This window comes from Oncorhynchus tshawytscha, linkage group LG12, assembly GCF_018296145.1.
Source record: "Oncorhynchus tshawytscha isolate Ot180627B linkage group LG12, Otsh_v2.0, whole genome shotgun sequence".
In the NCBI taxonomy this organism is placed as follows: Eukaryota; Metazoa; Chordata; class Actinopteri; order Salmoniformes; family Salmonidae; genus Oncorhynchus; species Oncorhynchus tshawytscha.
Window position 1 is genome coordinate 73,751,389 of NC_056440.1, and position 17,818 is coordinate 73,769,206.

At 45.0% G+C, this 17,818-nt stretch overlaps 1 protein-coding gene across 4 annotated transcripts in view; it reads right to left on the reverse strand.

The window, feature by feature from the left end:
• Nucleotides 1–17,818, reverse strand: part of LOC112237386 (nuclear factor of activated T-cells, cytoplasmic 3) — a 100,581-nt gene that overhangs the window by 22,796 nt on the left and 59,967 nt on the right. For 2 of the 4 annotated variants that reach the window (XM_042331055.1, XM_042331057.1), the window contains exons 4-8: nucleotides 17,253–17,452; nucleotides 16,529–16,701; nucleotides 16,216–16,356; nucleotides 1,635–1,690; nucleotides 1,307–1,433 (exon numbers count right to left, since the gene is read on the reverse strand). In XM_042331055.1, coding sequence (XP_042186989.1) covers nucleotides 1,307–1,433; nucleotides 1,635–1,690; nucleotides 16,216–16,356; nucleotides 16,529–16,701; nucleotides 17,253–17,452 — 697 coding nt within the window. Of the gene's footprint in view, nucleotides 1–1,306; nucleotides 1,434–1,634; nucleotides 1,691–16,215; nucleotides 16,357–16,528; nucleotides 16,726–17,252; nucleotides 17,453–17,818 lie in introns of all 4 variants that reach the window. The other 2 variants (XM_042331054.1, XM_042331056.1) reach the window with 1 other exon arrangement.

The window sequence follows — 17,818 nt, forward strand, 5'->3', positions numbered from 1 at the left end:
GATTAATTAGGGACGATTTCAAGTTTTCATACCAATCGGAAATCGGTATTTTGGGGCGCCGATTTGCCGATTTTTGTATACCTTTATTTAACTAGGCAAGTCAGTTAAGAACGCATTCTTATTTTCAAAGACGGCCCAGGAACGGTGGGTTAACTGCCTCGTTCAGGGGCAGAACGACAGATTTTCACCTTGTCCGTTTGGGGGATCCAATCTTGCAACCTTACAGTCAACTAGTCCAACGCAATAACAACCTGCCTCTCTCTCGTTGCACTCCACAAGGAGACTGCCTGTTACGCGAATGCAGTAAGCCAAGGTAAGTTGCTAGCTAGCATTAAACTTATCTTATAAAAAACAATCAATCATAATCACTAGTTAACTACACATGGTTGATGATATTACTAGATATTATCTAGCGTGTCCTGCGTTGCATATAATCTGACTGAGCATACAAGTATCTAAGTATCTGACTGAGCGGTGGTAGGCAGAAGCAGGCGCGTAAACATTAATTCAAACAGCACTTTCATGCGTTTTGCCAGCAGCTCTTCATTGTGCATCAAGCATTGCGCTGTTTATGACTTCAAGCCTATGAACACCCAAGATGAGGCTGGTGTAACCGAAGTGAAATGGCTAGCTAGTTAGCGTGCGCTAATAGTGTTTCAAACGTCACTCGCTCTGAGCCTTCTAGTAGTTGTTCCCCTTGCTCTGCATGGGTAACGCTGCTTCGATGGTGGCTGTTGTCGTTGTGTTGCTGGTTCGAGCCCAGGGAGGAGCGAGGAGAGGGACGGAAGCTATACTGTTACACTGGCAATACTAAAGTGCCTATAAGAACATCCAATAGTCAAAGGTTAATGAAATACAAATGGTATAGAGGGAAATAGTCCTATAATTCCTATAATAACTACAACCCAAAACTTCTTACCTGGGAATATTGAAGACTCATGTTAAAAGGAACCACCAGCTTTCATATGTTCTCATGTTCTGAGCAAGGAACTGAAACGTTAGCTTTCTTACATAGCACATATTGCACTTTTACTTTCTTCTCCAACACTTTGTTTTTGCATTATTTAAACCAAATTGAACATGTTTCATTATTTACTTGAGGCTAAATTGATTTTATTTATGTATTATATTAAGTTAAAATAAGTGTTCATTCAGTATTGTTGTAATTGTCATTATTACAAATAAATAAATCAAATTGGCCGATTAATTGGTATCGACTTTTTTGATCCTCCAATAATCGGTATTGGTATCGGCGGTGAAAAATCATAACCGGTCGACCTCTAGTGTAGAATGTAGATCCTCCTACCTGACAGGTAAGTGAAGCGTTGTGATTGGCTCCTTTTCCGTTTGCCGTTACACACGTAGAACTGCACCTGAACAGCCGAGGTCACAGTCTTACTGTGGTAGGGAGGGACCTCCACTACGATGCTCGACTGGGAGAAGGAACCAACACAGTCAACGTTTCCACTTTTCACAGACATTCACATTAGTCAGGATACTTTAGTAATAATGAATGAATAATGCTACATCAATATAACAGCTGTAAAAATATAGCCTAATGATACAGAATAATATACATCATGTTTGTGACAGCTAAGCTACAGAGAGGTGTAGAAAGCTTGTGTTCTACTTACTCCTTGACTTTTCTCACGGATGATTTTCGCCTCCACTTCCCACTGGGGTCGTCCATCTAAAAAGACAAAAAGAGAGAGAGAAGACATGACAGATGAGTAAAACACATTGTAGGACTCCATTTTGACAGACGGCAAGATCACAGCATTCCCACTCCAGGCTGGGCCTGGCGAGAGACAATGCATTCGGCCCTTAGTCTGCTTTTCAAATTATGTGTGAATTAATTAATAAATGGCAGAATGGCACCCATAGGGATTCAGCATAGAGACAACCCACCTCCTCCTCCTCACAAACAGATGGAGTCAACAGACAAATTTGACACAAAGGACTCCATCAAATCCTCCCCTAATTGAATTGCCAGCTCTTGGACTAATTCCTATGTCAATGTGAATCTGGGAGGAAGTGAATTATAGTATCTGTCAAATAGTTTTCAAATAGAAAACCAAGACCATCAAATCTAAAGATCATACAGTAATGCTGAGTTGAATAAGTCATGTAGCTCAATGCAGCTGACATGCAATACACTCCGGCCAAATAACCTAATTATGAAGACAATCTATGATCATTGCACTATATTTCAGACCCATCTTTAAGTCTTGTGTAATATTTTGGAATGTGTCTTCTGGGTTACTGTCTATTTTCCTAATGATCATTATGTCAGTGTCACACCCTGGCCTTAGTTACCTTTGTTTTCTTGATGATTTTGGTTAGGTCAGAGTGTGACATGGGGGATTTATGTGTTTTTTCCCTGGTCTAGGTTTTTTTGTATGTTTATGGGGCTGTTTCCTTTCTAGGTAGTTTGTATGTCTATGGTTGCCTAGATTGGTTCTCAATTAGAGGTAGCTGTCTATCGTTGTCTCTGATTGGGAACCATATTTAGGAAGCCATATTCTGTGGGTACTTTGTGGGTGGTTGTCTTCTGTCTTTGTGTCATTGCACCAGATAGGACTGTTTCGGTTTTCACATTTGTTGTTTTGTATTTTGTTATGTTCTCATTTATCGTCTATATTAAACATGTTGAACACTAACCACACTGCATTTTGGTCCTCCTCTCCGTTACAGTCAGTGTAAGACTCCCTGCCCCAGCAGACATGGCTCAATATGAACCACAGAAAAACTTCGGAAAGCAGAGGGATTTCAATTGGTTCTGGCTGGGGGACCAGAAACATCTCAATGATGTCATCTTTATGGACACAAAAACTCTGTGGAGAGTATTTTTTACAGCTATTAAAAAGTAATCAAAGTCTAAATATCCTGCTGTTTGTCTTGCCTGGTTAACATTATGGAGAGACGAGTGGAATAACTCTATTTATTTAAAATCCCTGCCTCCCTCCTCCCTCCGCCGGTCGGTCCACCACGCGCTAGGCTACGTTGCGCTGCCAGAGTTCTGGCTGGCTTAGGAAAGGAAACATCCCCTTATTTTCCAGTTTTCCTCCTACAGATCTAATGATCTGGCCAGACATCTTAGGCATCCAGCCATTCAGAAAAACAGTTGAGAGAATTATAACGGGCTGCTGCGGTTAAGGAGAAGTTACGATCATCACAACTACTAAATCAGATATGTATTCAGCTACTACTGCACAAGTACTGCAGTCACTTACAGTAGTAAGTAGCTACAACTTTTTTTTAATGGCATGATGCCACACTAACTTGCAATTGAAAATGGGTCTGTTTCATGCTGTTCATAACATATGGATCTGATTACATCTGACTGTACCTGTGTTACTTCTCCACTTAACCAAAGGGCTCCCCCAAAACAATCTGCCCTAATGCCTGCTGAAAGACTCCCCATCTTTACAATGGGATCTTATAGCTGTACTGTAGTTATAGGCTAAGTCCTGTACATCTACAGTATTCTGCTTTTCTTTCCAAATGCTTCACCTTCTAATAGTCATCTATAGTAGATGGCCCTTCTCTGATCTCCTCTTAACTGATAACTGTTCAGAGAGATAACATACGACTTTAGTTAGGAAGACCCTTGATCTCATCCTAGCAGAGTCAGATTACAGTCTTTGCCCCAGTAATCCTGTGGTGCATTAGACTCTTCTATAGAGCTCAGTGGAGATTCCACCGTCCCACAGAATGAAACAGAACAGGTTTATGACATAAGCCACTTTAGGCTATTGTATCTCTACTGGAAGGTTCCTTCTCTTTTTGTGAAAGGGGGGCTCTAGCTACTCCTCTAGGTATCTGAGTCAGCTTTCTGGTAATGCCTGAATAATGACCTTGGGTGCCTTAGCTCTGTCTGACTTCAGCATACTGAGCGTATTTCTGCAGCACATGTTGACATTCAATAGGCAGGAGAGAGGAGGGAGAGGGCCCCACATGTACTGCCACCGTCCTCCGCCCACCACTAAACAAGCTCCAACAGGAACCTACCCGATGACGAAGAGAAAACACATCCATCCACCCCTCACTCTCAGAAAAAAAACATGTTCTATATACACCCCTCTCTCAGAGAGTTAAAAACACATCCATGTGTTACTAGTAGTAGTCAGTGTATTCAGACAGCTAGAATAACTGTAGCTTGTAGACCTTTTGTATGGAAGAAAGGAAAAACACTGATGCCTGGTGTGTTAAATGCAATTTCAATTCAACCAGTTTTTTTTTAAACATCATTCTCCACTCGCCTTCTGCCCTCATCAAGGCCCTATAGTAGTCTTACAGTATAGTCAGTCAGTAGTCAGTCAGTAAGTCAGTAGAGCCAGTATAGTCAGTACAGTACAGTCAGTAAGCCAGTAGTCAGTAAGCCAGTACAGTAGTCAGTAAGCCAGTAGAGTACAGTCAGTAAGCCAGTAGAGTCAGTACAGTACAGTCAGTCAGTAAGCCAGTAGAGTAGTCAGTAAGTCAGTATAGTCAGTACAGTACAGTCAGTCAGTAAGACAGTAGAGTCAGTAAGCCAGTAGAGCCAGTACAGTACAGTCAGTCAGTAAGCCAGTAGAGTAGTCAGTAAGTCAGTATAGTCAGTACAGTACAGTCAGTCAGTAAGACAGTAGAGTCAGTAAGCCAGTAGAGCCAGTACAGTACAGTCAGTCAGTAAGCCAGTAGAGTCAGTAAGCCAGTAGAGTCAGTACAGTAGTCAGTCAGTAAGCCAGTAGAGTCAGTAAGCCAGTAGAGTCAGTACAGTACAGGCAGTCAGTAAGCCAGTAGAGTCAGTAGAGTCAGTAAGCCAGTAGAGTACAGCCAGTCAGTAAGCCAGTAGTCAGTACAGTCAGTCAGTAAGCCAGTAGAGTACAGTCAGTCAGTAAGCCAGTAGAGTACAGTCAGTAAGCCAGTATAGTCAGTACAGTACAGTCAGTCAGTAAGTCAGTAGAGTACAGTCAGTAAGCCAGTAGAGTACAGTCAGTAAGCCAGTAGAGCCAGTACAGTACAGTCCGTCAGTAAGCCAGTAGAGTCAGTAAGCCAGTACAGTACAGTCAGTCAGTAAGCCAGTAGAGTCAGTAAGCCAGTACTGTATAGTCAGTCTGTAAGCCAGTAGAGTCAGTAGAGTAGTCAGTCAGTAAGCCAAGAGTCATTAAACCAGTAGTCAGTAGAGTACAGTCAGTCAGTAAGCCAGTAGAGTCAGTAAGCCAGTATAGTCAGTAGAGTCAGTAAGTCAGTAGTCAGTAAGCCAGTACAGTACAGTCAGTCAGTAAGCCAGTAGTCAGTAAGCCAGTAGAGCCAGTATAGTACAGTCCGTCAGTAAGCCAGTAGAGTCAGTAAGCCAGTACAGTACAGTCAGTCAGTAAGCCAGTAGAGTCAGTAAGCCAGTAGTCAGTACAGTACAGTCAGTCCGTAAGCCAGTAGAGTCAGTAGAGTAGTCAGTCAGTAAGCCAATAGAGTCATTAAACCAGTAGAGTCAGTAAGTCAGTAGAGTAGTCAGTCATTAAGCCAGTAGAGTACAGTCAGTAAGCCAGTATAGTCAGTACAGTACAGTCAGTCAGTAGAGTACAGTCAGTAGGTAAGCCAGTAGTCAGTCGAGTGCAGTCAGTCAGTAAGCCAGTAGAGCCAGTAGAGTACAGTCAGTCAGTAAGCCAGTAGAGTCAGTACAGTACAGTCAGTCAGCAAGCAGTAGAGTCAGTAGAGTAGTCAGTCAGTAAGCCAATAGAGTCATTAAACCAGTAGAGTCAGTAAGTCAGTAGAGTAGTCAGTCATTAAGCCAGTAGAGTACAGTCAGTAAGCCAGTATAGTCAGTACAGTACAGTCAGTCAGTAGAGTACAGTCAGTAGGTAAGCCAGTAGTCAGTCGAGTGCAGTCAGTCAGTAAGCCAGTAGAGCCAGTAGAGTACAGTCAGTCAGTAAGCCAGTAGAGTCAGTACAGTACAGTCAGTCAGCAAGCAGTAGAGTCAGTAAGCCAGTAGAGTCAGTAGAGTAGTCAGTCAGTAAGACAGAGTCATTAAACCAGTAGAGTCAGTAGAGTACAGTCAGTCAGTAAGCCAGAGTCATTAAACCAGTAGAGTCAGTAGAGTACAGTCAGTCAGTAAGCCAGTAGAGTCAGTAAGCCAGTAGAGTACAGTCAGTCAGTAAGCCAGTAGAGTACAGTCAGTCAGTAAGCCAGTAGAGTACAGTCAGTCAGTAAGCCAGTAGTTAGTACAGTACAGTCAGTAAGCCAGTAGTTAGTACAGTACAGTCAGTAAGCCAGTAGAGTCAGTAGTCAGTACAGTACAGTCAGTCAGTAAGCCAGTAGAGTCAGTAAGCCAGTAGAGTAGTCAGTCAGTAACCAGTAGAGTCAGTAGAGTAGTCAGTCAGTAAGCCAGTAGAGTCAGTAAGCCAGTAGAGTCAGTAGAGTAGGCAGTCAGCAAGCCAGTAGTCAGTAGAGTACAGTCAGTCAGTAAGCCAGTAGTCAGTAAGCCAGTAGAGTACAGTCAGTAAGCCAGTATAGTCAGTACAGTACAGTCAGTCCGTAAGCCAGTAGTCAGTACAGTCAGTCAGTAATCCAGTAGAGTACAGTCAGTCAGTAAGCCAGTAGAGTCAGTCGAGTACAGTCAGTCAGTAAGCCAGTAGAGTCAGTCGAGTACAGTCAGTCAGTAAGCCAGTAGAGTCAGTAGAGTACAGTCAGTCAGTAGAGTCAGTACAGTACAGTCAGTCAGTAAGCCAGTAGAGTACAGTCAGTAAGCCAGGACAGTCAGAACAGTACAGTCAGTCCGTAAGCCAGTAGTCAGTACAGTACAGTCAGTCAGCAAGCCAGTAGAGTCAGTAAGCCAGTAGAGTCAGTAGAGTAGTCAGTCAGTAAGCCAGTAGAGTCATTAAACCAGTAGTCAGTAGAGTAAAGTCAGTCAGTAAGCCAGTAGAGTCAGCAAGCCAGTATAGTCAGTAGAGTACAGTTAGTCAGTAAGCCAGTAGAGTCAGTACAGTACAGTCAGTCAGTAAGCCAGTAGTCAGTACAGTACAGTCAGTAAGCCAGTAGAGTCAGTAGAGTACAGTCAGTAAGTAAGGCAGTAGAGCCAGTATAGTGAGTACAGTACACTCAGTAAGCCAGTAGACTCAGTAGAGTACAGTCAGTCAGTAAGCCAGTAGTCAGTAAGCCAGTAGAGTACAGTCAGTCAGTAAGCCAGTAGAGCCAGTATAGTGAGTACAGTACAGTAGAGTCAGTAAGCCAGTATAGTCAGTACAGTACATCAGTAAGCCAGTAGAGTCAGTAGTCAGTACAGTCAGTCAGTAAGCCAGTAGAGTCAGTAAGCCAGTAGAGTCAGTAGAGTAGTCAGTCAGTAAGCCAGTAGAGCCAGTATAGTGAGAACAGTACAGTAGAGTCAGTAAGCCAGTAGTCAGTAGAGTACAGTCAGTCAGTAAGCCAGTACACCAGTAGTCAGTACAGTAGTCAGTCAGTCAGTAAGCCAGTAGAGTACAGTCAGTCAGTAAGCCAGTAGTCAGAAAGTAAGCCAGTAGAGTCAGTAGAGTACAGTCAGTCAGTAAGCCAGTAGAGTCAGTAAGCCAGTAGAGTAGTCAGTCAGTAAGCCAGTAGAGTCATTTAACCAGTAGAGTCAGTAGAGTACAGTCAGTCAGTAAGCCAGTAGAGTCAGTAGAGTACAGTCAGTCAGTAAGCCAGTAGAGTCAGTAGAGTACAGTCAGTCAGTAAGCCAGTAGAGTCAGTACAGTACAGTCAGTCAGTAAAGCCAGTAGAGTACAGTCAGTAAGCCAGTAGTCAGTACAGTCAGTCAGTAAGCCAGTAGAGTCAGTACAGTACAGTCAGTCAGTAAGCCAGTAGAGTCAGTACAGTACAGTCAGTAAGCCAGTAGAGTCAGTACAGTACAGTCAGTAAGCCAGTAGAGTCAGTAAGCCAGTAGGGTAGTCAGTCAGTAAGCCAGTAGAGTCAGTAAGCCAGTAGAGCCAGTATAGTGAGTACAGTACAGTAGAGCCAGTATAGTGAGTACAGTACAGTAGAGCCAGTAAGCCAGTAGAGCCAGTATAGTGAGTACAGTACAGTAGAGCCAGTATAGTGAGTACAGTAGAGTCAGTAAACCAGTAGAGTCAGTAGAGTACAGTCAGTCAGTAAGCCAGTAGAGTCAGTAAGCCAGTAGAGTCAGTAGAGTAGGCAGTCAGCAAGCCAGTAGTCAGTAGAGTACAGTCAGTCAGTAAGCCAGTAGTCAGTAAGCCAGTAGAGTCAGTACAGTACAGTCAGTCATTAAGCCAGTAGAGTCAGTAGGGTAGTCAGTCAGTAAGCCAGTAAGCCAGTAGAGCCAGTATAGTGAGTACAGTACAGTAGAGGCAGTATAGTGAGTACAGTACAGTAGAGCCAGTAAGCCAGTAGAGCCAGTATAGTGAGTACAGTACAGTAGAGTCAGTAAGCCAGTAGAGTCAGTAGAGTACAGTCAGTCAGTAAGCCAGTAGTCAGTAAGCCAGTAGTCAGTAGGGTAGTCAGTCAGTAAGCCAGTAGAGCCAGTAGAGCCAGTATAGTGAGTACAGTACAGTAGAGCCAGTATAGTGAGTACAGTACAGTAGAGTCAGTAAGTCAGTAGAGTACAGTCAGTCAGTAAGCCAGTAGTCAGTAAGCCAGTAGGGTAGTCAGTCAGTAAGCCAGTAGAGCCAGTATAGTGAGTACAGTACAGTAGAGCCAGTATAGTGAGTACAGTACAGTCAGTCAGTAAGCCAGTAGAGTCTGTAGGGTAGTCAGTAAGTAAGCCAGTAGAGCCAGTATAGTGAGTACAGTAGAGTCAGTAAGCCAGTAGAGCCAGTAAGCCAGTAGAGCCAGTATAGTGAGTACAGTACAGTAGAGTCAGTAAGCCAGTAGAGTCAGTAGAGTACAGTACAGTAGAACCAGTAGTGAGTACAGTACAGTAGAGCCAGTATAGTGAGTGCAGTAGAGCCAGTCAGTAAGCCAGTAGAGCCAGTAGAGCCAGTATAGTGAGTACAGTAGTCAGTAAGCCAGTAGATTCAGTAGAGTACAGTACAGTAGAGACAGTATAGTGAGTACAGTAGAGCCAGTATAGTCAGTACAGTACAGTAGAGTCAGTAGAGTACAGTCAGTCAGTAAGCCAGTATAGTACAGTCAGTCAGTAAGCCAGTAGAGCCAGTAAGCCAGCAGAGCCAGTATAGTGAGTACAGTACAGTAGAGCCAGTAAGCCAGTAGAGCCAGTATAGTGAGCACAGTACAGTAGAGCCAGTAGTGAGTACTGTACAGTAGAGCCAGTAAGCCAGTAGAGCCAGTATAGTGAGTACAGTACAGTAGAGCCAGTAAGCCAGTAGAGCCAGTATAGTGAGTACAGTACAGTAGAGCAAGTAAGCCAGTAGAGCCAGTATAGTGAGTACAGTAGAGCCAGTATAGTGAGTACAGTACAGTAGAGCCAATAAGCCAGTAGAGCCAGTATAGTGAGTACAGTACAGTAGAGCCAGTAAGCCAGTAGAGCCAGTAAGCCAGTAGAGCCAGTATAGTGAGTACAGTAGAGCCAGTATAGTGAGTACAGTACAGTAGAGCCAGTAAGCCAGTAGAGCCAGTATAGTGAGTACAGTAGAGCCAGTATAGTGAGTACAGTACAGTAGAGCCAGTAAGCCAGTAGAGCCAGTAAGCCAGTAGAGCCAGTATAGTGAGTACAGTAGAGCCAGTATAGTGAGTACAGTACAGTAGAGCCAGTAAGCCAGTAGAGCCATTAAGCCAGTAGAGCCAGTATAGTGAGTACAGTAGAGCCAGTATAGTGAGTACAGTACAGTAGAGTCAGTAAGCCAGTAGAGTCAGTAGGCCAAAATACTCCGTCAGTAGAGTCAGTCAGTAGAGTCAGTCATTCCATCTACGGGTCCTTTTCCTGTTTGATGAGGTTCACTCTGGTCAAATAATATGTTTTCCCCCTCAGAATAATAATAATAATAATGCACTTTCATATTCCCCTTCCTCTGAGCCAAACTGCTCACTCCCTCCCCTAGAGCAGGTAATAAAGTGATAGAAGTCAGCATGAAGCCAATGGATGTGATCCTGTTTCATCTGGACAGAGGGAAAGGACCTGTCTGCTTTTCCTAGCATTAGGAGGTGATGAGCGAACGAGCCAAAGACCAGACCTCACACTGACAGACCTGCTGTAGCCAGATGGACCAGAGTCGCCTGCCTGCATCATTATGGCTCCCCTTCCTCAACTACCTCTCTCACTCCTCCCCTATCTGCAGTGCAGCCAACAAATAACTGGTAAACTGGATGGACACACAACCAACTCACTAAAAGACCTCAATTACTGCTTGTAATAAAAACATAATATGGTCATTTAGCAAACGTTTCTATTCAAAGTGACTTTTATCATCTTTAAAAATGGGAATTGAACAAGTCCAGTAGAGATTCCAGTAGAGATTCCATAAACTGTAATGTAGAACTTGTTATCAACTGGTGCCTGGAGCTAGGGATTCCTGTTACCCAACCCTCCTCTCTTCCTCTGTGCATTTAGGAGCCGCATGCCACCACTGCATTTATTTGTATGTATGCCCCAGGAAGACCCCATCCTATCCCCCACAGGAAGACCCCATCCTATCCCCGCAGGAAGACCCCATCCTATCCCCCACAGGAAGACCCCATCCTATCCCCCACAGGAAGACCCCATCCTATCCCCCACAGGAAGACCCCATCCTATCCCCCACAGGAAGACCCCATCCTATCCCCCACAGGAAGACCCCATCCTATCCCCCACAGGAAGACCCCATCCTATCCCCCACAGGAAGACCCCATCCTATCCCCGCAGGAAGACCCCATCCTATCCCCCGCAGGAAGACCCCATCCTATCCCCCACAGGAAGACCCCATCCTATCCCCCACAGGAAGACCCCATCCTATCCCCGCAGGAAGACCCCATCCTATCCCCGCAGGAAGACCCCATCCTATCCCCGCAGGAAGACCCCATCCTATCCCCCACAGGAAGACCCCATCCTATCCCCCACAGGAAGACCCCATCCTATCCCCCACAGGAAGACCCCATCCTATCCCCGCAGGAAGACCCCATCCTATCCCCCACAGGAAGACCCCATCCTATCCCCCACAGGAAGACCCCATCCTATCCCCCACAGGAAGACCCCATCCTATCCCCCACAGGAAGACCCCATCCTATCCCCCACAGGAAGACCCCATCCTATCCCCCACAGGAAGACCCCATCCTATCCCCCACAGGAAGACCCCATCCTATCCCCACAGGAAGACCCCATCCTATCCCCCACAGGAAGACCCCATCCTATCCCCCACAGGAAGACCCCATCCTATCCCCCACAGGAAGACCCCATCCTATCCCCCACAGGAAGACCCCATCCTATCCCCCACAGGAAGACCCCATCCTATCCCCCACAGGAAGACCCCATCCTATCCCCCACAGGAAGACCCCATCCTATCCCCGCAGGAAGACCCCATCCTATCCCCCACAGGAAGACCCCATCCTATCCCCCACAGGAAGACCCCATCCTATCCCCCACAGGAAGACCCCATCCTATCCCCCACAGGAAGACCCCATCCTATCCCCCACAGGAAGACCCCATCCTATCCCCCACAGGAAGACCCCATCCTATCCCCCACAGGAAGACCCCATCCTATCCCCGCAGGAAGACCCCATCCTATCCCCCGCAGGAAGACCCCATCCTATCCCCCACAGGAAGACCCCATCCTATCCCCCACAGGAAGACCCCATCCTATCCCCGCAGGAAGACCCCATCCTATCCCCGCAGGAAGACCCCATCCTATCCCCGCAGGAAGACCCCATCCTATCCCCGCAGGAAGACCCCATCCTATCCCCCACAGGAAGACCCCATCCTATCCCCCACAGGAAGACCCCATCCTATCCCCGCAGGAAGACCCCATCCTATCCCCGCAGGAAGACCCCATCCTATCCCCGCAGGAAGACCCCATCCTATCCCCCACAGGAAGACCCCATCCTATCCCCCACAGGAAGACCCCATCCTATCCCCCACAGGAAGACCCCACCCTATCCCCCAGGAAGACCCCACCCTATCCCCCCAGGAAGACCCCATTCTACCCCCGCATGAAGCCATCACCCTACCCCCGCATAAAGTTCCCATCCTACCCCCCCCAGGAAGACCCCATCCACCAACCCCCGCATGAAGTCCCCACCCTACCCCCCGCAGGTAACACTGACTATACATGAACTAACTAACCACAATAAACTTGTCTTTCACCCTCAACGTGATTCCACTGTTGTACTCTGTTTATGGAAGGAGGAGGTGGAAAACTCTGTCATTACTACTCTTTTCCTCTCCTCTCTTTATTCCATCCCTCCATCCGCTCCCTCCAATCAGGCATGTTCTGCAATAAGCATCTGGATTAGCCTTGATGAGGGACAATTTACACAAACCAGATCATCATTATCTCTCTCTTTCCCCCATGATGAGACACATCATGTCTGCAGGGCCCAAGTTTCCTCCACTCCACTCCTAGGGTAAAGGTTTCCACTCAATTTCTCAAAATAATGTATCTTAGTCAATAAGTAACAGCCCCCTTGACTCTCCTCCGTGTTTGAACTTGATTCAGTTTGGCCTCTTTCACAAAGCTATGGTGAGCAGGCAGGGACTGGTTCACAGAACGCTGTCACCCTTTCACAGTTTCCATCCTGGAGCCCGGCCATACTTGTGTTTTATTATTGAAAGAGTTAAAGGAGGGAGAGTCTAAATAGTGAGTTGTAGTAAGTTAAGTTCAACCCAAGCGATTAATGAAGAGGTACAGTATGAGCAGAAGAACCGACCACACTCAGAGACTCTCTCTTCTTAAGTTAATACACTAAACAGGTCAGGGCAGGGCTAAATATTAACACTGATAAGGACTAGAGAGAGACTGAGGAGTCAGTTGTAAGCAGTAGATTGTACTGTGTGAGTGTGTGATAACCTGTGTGTCAGTCTAGTAGCACTAGCCAGATATGCTACCCATCGATCTCTTGGGACGGACAGATACGATCAGAAAAAGAGACTGAGATCCATTTTTAGTGGCTCTTGCTCTTGAGCTTTGTGTGTATTATAACTCATAACTCAGTAGTAACGTTCCATGGATGACAGAAAAAGACTTGTGCTTTAAATAGTAGAGCAGTGCTAATGGGCGGGATAGCAGCATGGTGTGGAATGCACCCCAGGGCTGTAGGAGGCATGGGACTGTTCTTTTTCCAGGTGTTTCTATCTAGTTGGGTCTGACTCTTCCTCCGCAGTCAGTAAATCAGCTATTGGAACCTGTTTGATCTGTTTGTTGAAAGAGGTGATTGGTGATGGTGACGGTCTATCTAGAGGATGTTGAGAAGGGTCCTTACACTCCAGCTGTTTTCTACACAACAATGGTTAAGTTGTTGCAACAGCGCCTCATCAGGAGGCTGAAGAAATGTGTCTTGTCACCAAAAACACACAAACATTTACAGATGCACAGTCGAGAGCATCCGGTCAGGCTGTATCACCACCTGGTACAGCAACTGCTCCACCCACAACCGTAAGACTCTCCAGAGGGTAGTGAGGTCTGCACAACGCATCACCGGGGGCAACCTACCTGCCCTCCAGGACACCTACACCACCCGATGTCACAGGAAGGCCATAACGAACATCAAGGACAACAACCACCCGAGCCACTGCATGTTCACCCCACTATCATCCAGAAGGCGAGGTCAGTGCAGGTGCATCAAAGCTGGGACAGAGAGACTGAAAAACAGCATCTATCTCAAGGCCACCAGACTGTTAAACACCCATCACTAACATTGAGTGGCTGCTGCCAACATACTGACTCAAATCTCTTGCCACTTTAATAATTAAAAACGGGATGTAATAAATGTATCACTAGTCACTTTAAACAATGCCACTTTATATAATGTTTACATACCCTACATTACTCATCTCATATGTATATGCTGTACTCTATACCATCTACTGCATCTTGCCTATGCCGTTTGGCCATCGCTCATCCATATATTTATATGTACATATTCTTATTCATTCCTTTACACTTGTGTGTATAAGGTTGTTGTTGGGAAATTGATAGATTACTTGTTAGATATTACTGCATGGTCGGAACTAGAAGCACAAGCATTTCGCTACACTCGCAATAGCATCTGCTAACCATGTGTATGTGACCAATACATTTTGATTTGATTTTAGTTAAGCTGGAAGTACAGTACCTAAAGCAATCCAGATCTTGGATCAACTCACTGGATCCAAACTACAGAGTATTTGCTACTGTGGATATTCTAAGGTGTTTAATTTGGATGAACCAAACAGTATTATATACACTTGGAGTCGGAGGTTTACATACACCTTAGCCAAATACATTTAAACTCAGTTTTTCACAATTCCTGACATTTAATCCTTGTAAAAATTCTGTGTCTTAGGTCAGTTAGGATCACCCATTTATTTAAAGAATGTGAAATGTCAGAATAATAGTAGAGAAAATTATTTATTTCAGCTATTATTTCTTTCATCACATTCCCAGTGGGTCAGAAGTTTACATACACTCAATTATAATTTGGTAGCATTGCTTTTAAATTGTTTAACTTGGGTCAAACATTTTGAGTTGCCTTCCACAAGCTTCCCACAATAAGGTGGGTGAATTTTGTCCCATTCCTCCTGACAGATCTGGTGTAACTGAGTCAGGTTTGTAGGCGTCCTTGCTCGCATACGCTTCTTCAGTTCTGCCCACAACTTTTGTATGGGATTGAGGTCAGGGCTTTGTGATGGCCACTCCAATACCTTGACATTGTTGTCCTTAAGCCATTTTCGCCACAACTTTGGAAGTATACTTGGGGTCATTGTCCATTTGGAAAACACATTTGCGACCAAGCTTTAACTTCCTGACTGATGTCTTGAGATGTTGCTTCAATATATCCACATAATATTCCTTCCTCATGATGCCATCTATTTGGTGAAGTGCACCAGTCCCTCCTGCAGCAAAGCACCCCCACAACATGATGCTGCCACCCCCGTGCTTCACGGTTGGGATGGTGTTCTTTGGCTTGCAAGTCTCTCCCTTTTCCTTCAAACATAATGATGGTCATTATGGCCAAACAGTTCTATTTTTGTTTCATCAGACCAGAGGACATTTCTCCAAAAAGTACAATCTTTGTCCCCATCTGCAGTTGCAAACCATAGTCTGGCTTATTTGTGGCGGTTTTGGAGCAGTGGCTTCTTCCTTGCTGAGTGGCCTTTCAGGTTATGTCGATATAGGACTCATTTTACTGTGGATATAGATACTTTTGTACCTGTTTCCTCCACAAGGTCCTGTGCTGTTGTTCTGGGATTGATTTGCACTTTTCACACCAAAGTACGTTCATCTCTAGGATACAAAACACGTCTCCTTCTTGAGCGGTATGACAGCTGCATGGTCCCATGGTGTTTATACTTAGGTACTATTGTTTGTACAGATGAACGTGATACCTTCAGGCATTTGGAAATTGCTCCCAAGGATGAACCAGACTTGTGGAGGTCTACAATTATTTTTCTGAGGTCTTTGCTGATTTATTTTTATTTGCCCATGATGTCAAGCAAAGAGGCACCGAGTTTGAAGGTAGGCCTTGAAATACATCCACAGGTACACCTCCAATTGACTCAAATTATGTCAATTAGCCTATCAGAAGCTTCTAAAGCCATGACATAATTTTCTGGAATTTAGCAAGCTGTTTAAAGGCAGTCAACTTAGTGTGTGTAAACTTTTGACCCACTGGAAATGTGATACAGCAAATTATAAGTGAAATAATCTGTCTGTAAACAATTGTTGGAAAAATTACTTAGGACATCTACTTTGTGCATGACACAACAGACTTGCCAAAACTATAGTTTGTTGACAAGAAATTTGTGGAAAAACGAGTTTTAATGACTCCAACCTAAGTGTATGTAAACTTCCGACTTCAACTGTATCTCATATAAAACCATTGTAGCAAGAGGACAAACTAAAAATAATCTCTCCTGATGCGTTGGACGGTTCGACCATGTGAATTATGAGTCAGCTTGTGGGTCAACAATATTTTATTTGACTGTTATTTTAAAAAGGGAGACACCATAGAGACCAATGTCTCATTCACAAGGGAGCCCTGCATACTGTATACACAATTTACAAAATAAAGTCAAATACAATACAATACAAATAATCAAGAAAAACAATCACATTCCTCAGCAAGGATGTCCCTAAGGATCTCCCCCCTGTGTGTGAGACGCTGTGTGTACAAGTCTCTTACCAGGGCCCTTCTCCAGGAATATGACCTTTGATTCGGGGAAGAAGTTGGATCCTGTGATGACCATCTCCTCTCCCCCGCTGACCAGACAGCCGGTCAGACTGGCCTTCTCTACCTGGGGAAGCTCCTGGGCCGAACGCTGGGCTGGGAGGATAGAGGAGAGGAGAGGGGTTTACATAGGCAGCAAGGTACATATGAGAGAGAGAGACAGAGAAAAGAGATGAGTGGGGGGGGGGCGGTAAAGAGAGAGAAAAGGGCTGTATGTATGTATGTATGTATGTGTGTGTGTGCATCTGAACAGGATCTGGATACTCACAACACTCCACGGGGATGGATGCAGCCTGTAGAGAGAGAACCTTCCCATTGGGCTGGGGAATGTGAACACGAAACACCACTCGCACGCGCGTGTTCTTCCGCCCGATATCAGTCTCCCCCTTCCGCAGCTCAATGTCTGAGTTCCGCAGCTTCAGGATGCCAGCACAGTCAATACTGCAAGAGAGATAGGGAGGGGAGCTAAGCAACACCCCCCGATTGGGTATCAATTAAGCAATGTATTAGGCTGAATGAATTCCATAATAAACCTTTGCCATCATATTGTGAAAACATATGAGTCAAATTACAAATGTGTAAATGCTGTAAATATGATTTATTAATCATACAGCTATGAGGGAAACACCAGATCTAAGACAAAACATCTTGGAAAACCAGAGCCTTTGAAATAAAAGCCTAAATATATACTGTGGTCTATGTAGATCCCTAAATAAGGGAATAAAGTGTATTAAAAGCATATTCTGCTTGGTGGGAAATTCTCATATTTTCCTGCTGAACTTAACCCTCCTGTTGGTTTGAATTAAGACAAATAAAATCCCTACCGTATGTATGTATGTATGTATGCATGTGTGTCTGTCTGTCTGTGGATATTATGATCCTGTTTGATCATAAACTGTTATTTTTACACTTTCAAGGTCTTCCTCTGTGCTAGGAGGTAGCACTCATAATTCAACTGAGTAATGTAATCCTTGAGCGACCATGACACCCACCTGGCAGACATATTGTTTTCGGGAAGCAGAGGAATCTCGAGAACTTTGGTGCTGGAGATGATGATCTCCTGGCTGGCGGTGGCCACCGTTTTCCCAGTGATCCGATGCACCTGGTAGAAGGCGTGTGGTCTGAGGTAGCGGTCGTCTGCCGTGCCGATGAACATCTGTAGGTTGACAGGCTTCTCGTTGTAGCCCATCAGCTGAGACAAGGCAGAGATATGGAGGGAAGGGGGGAGAAAACCCCCCCCAAAAAAACATGAGTATGTAGATAGAGTCCATATGAGCATCTCACTTCCAGGACAATCTGCACATTTCCTTTACTTCCCAATGCCCACTTCTCTCTTTTCTGGAGGGAGTCTAGCCTAAATGTCAGCTTCAAACATTCAAGTGAAAACCCCAGTCAGTCAGGAATTTTTGGCAGGATCTCTGGAGATTCATCTGGATCCCTCTACTTGGCCTCCAACCAGGTCAACACACACACAGGCACACACACACACACGCGCAAACACGTTCTCTTCCTCTAACTAAAGACCCTCATCAATTCCCCTTTGTCTACTCTCTGTTTT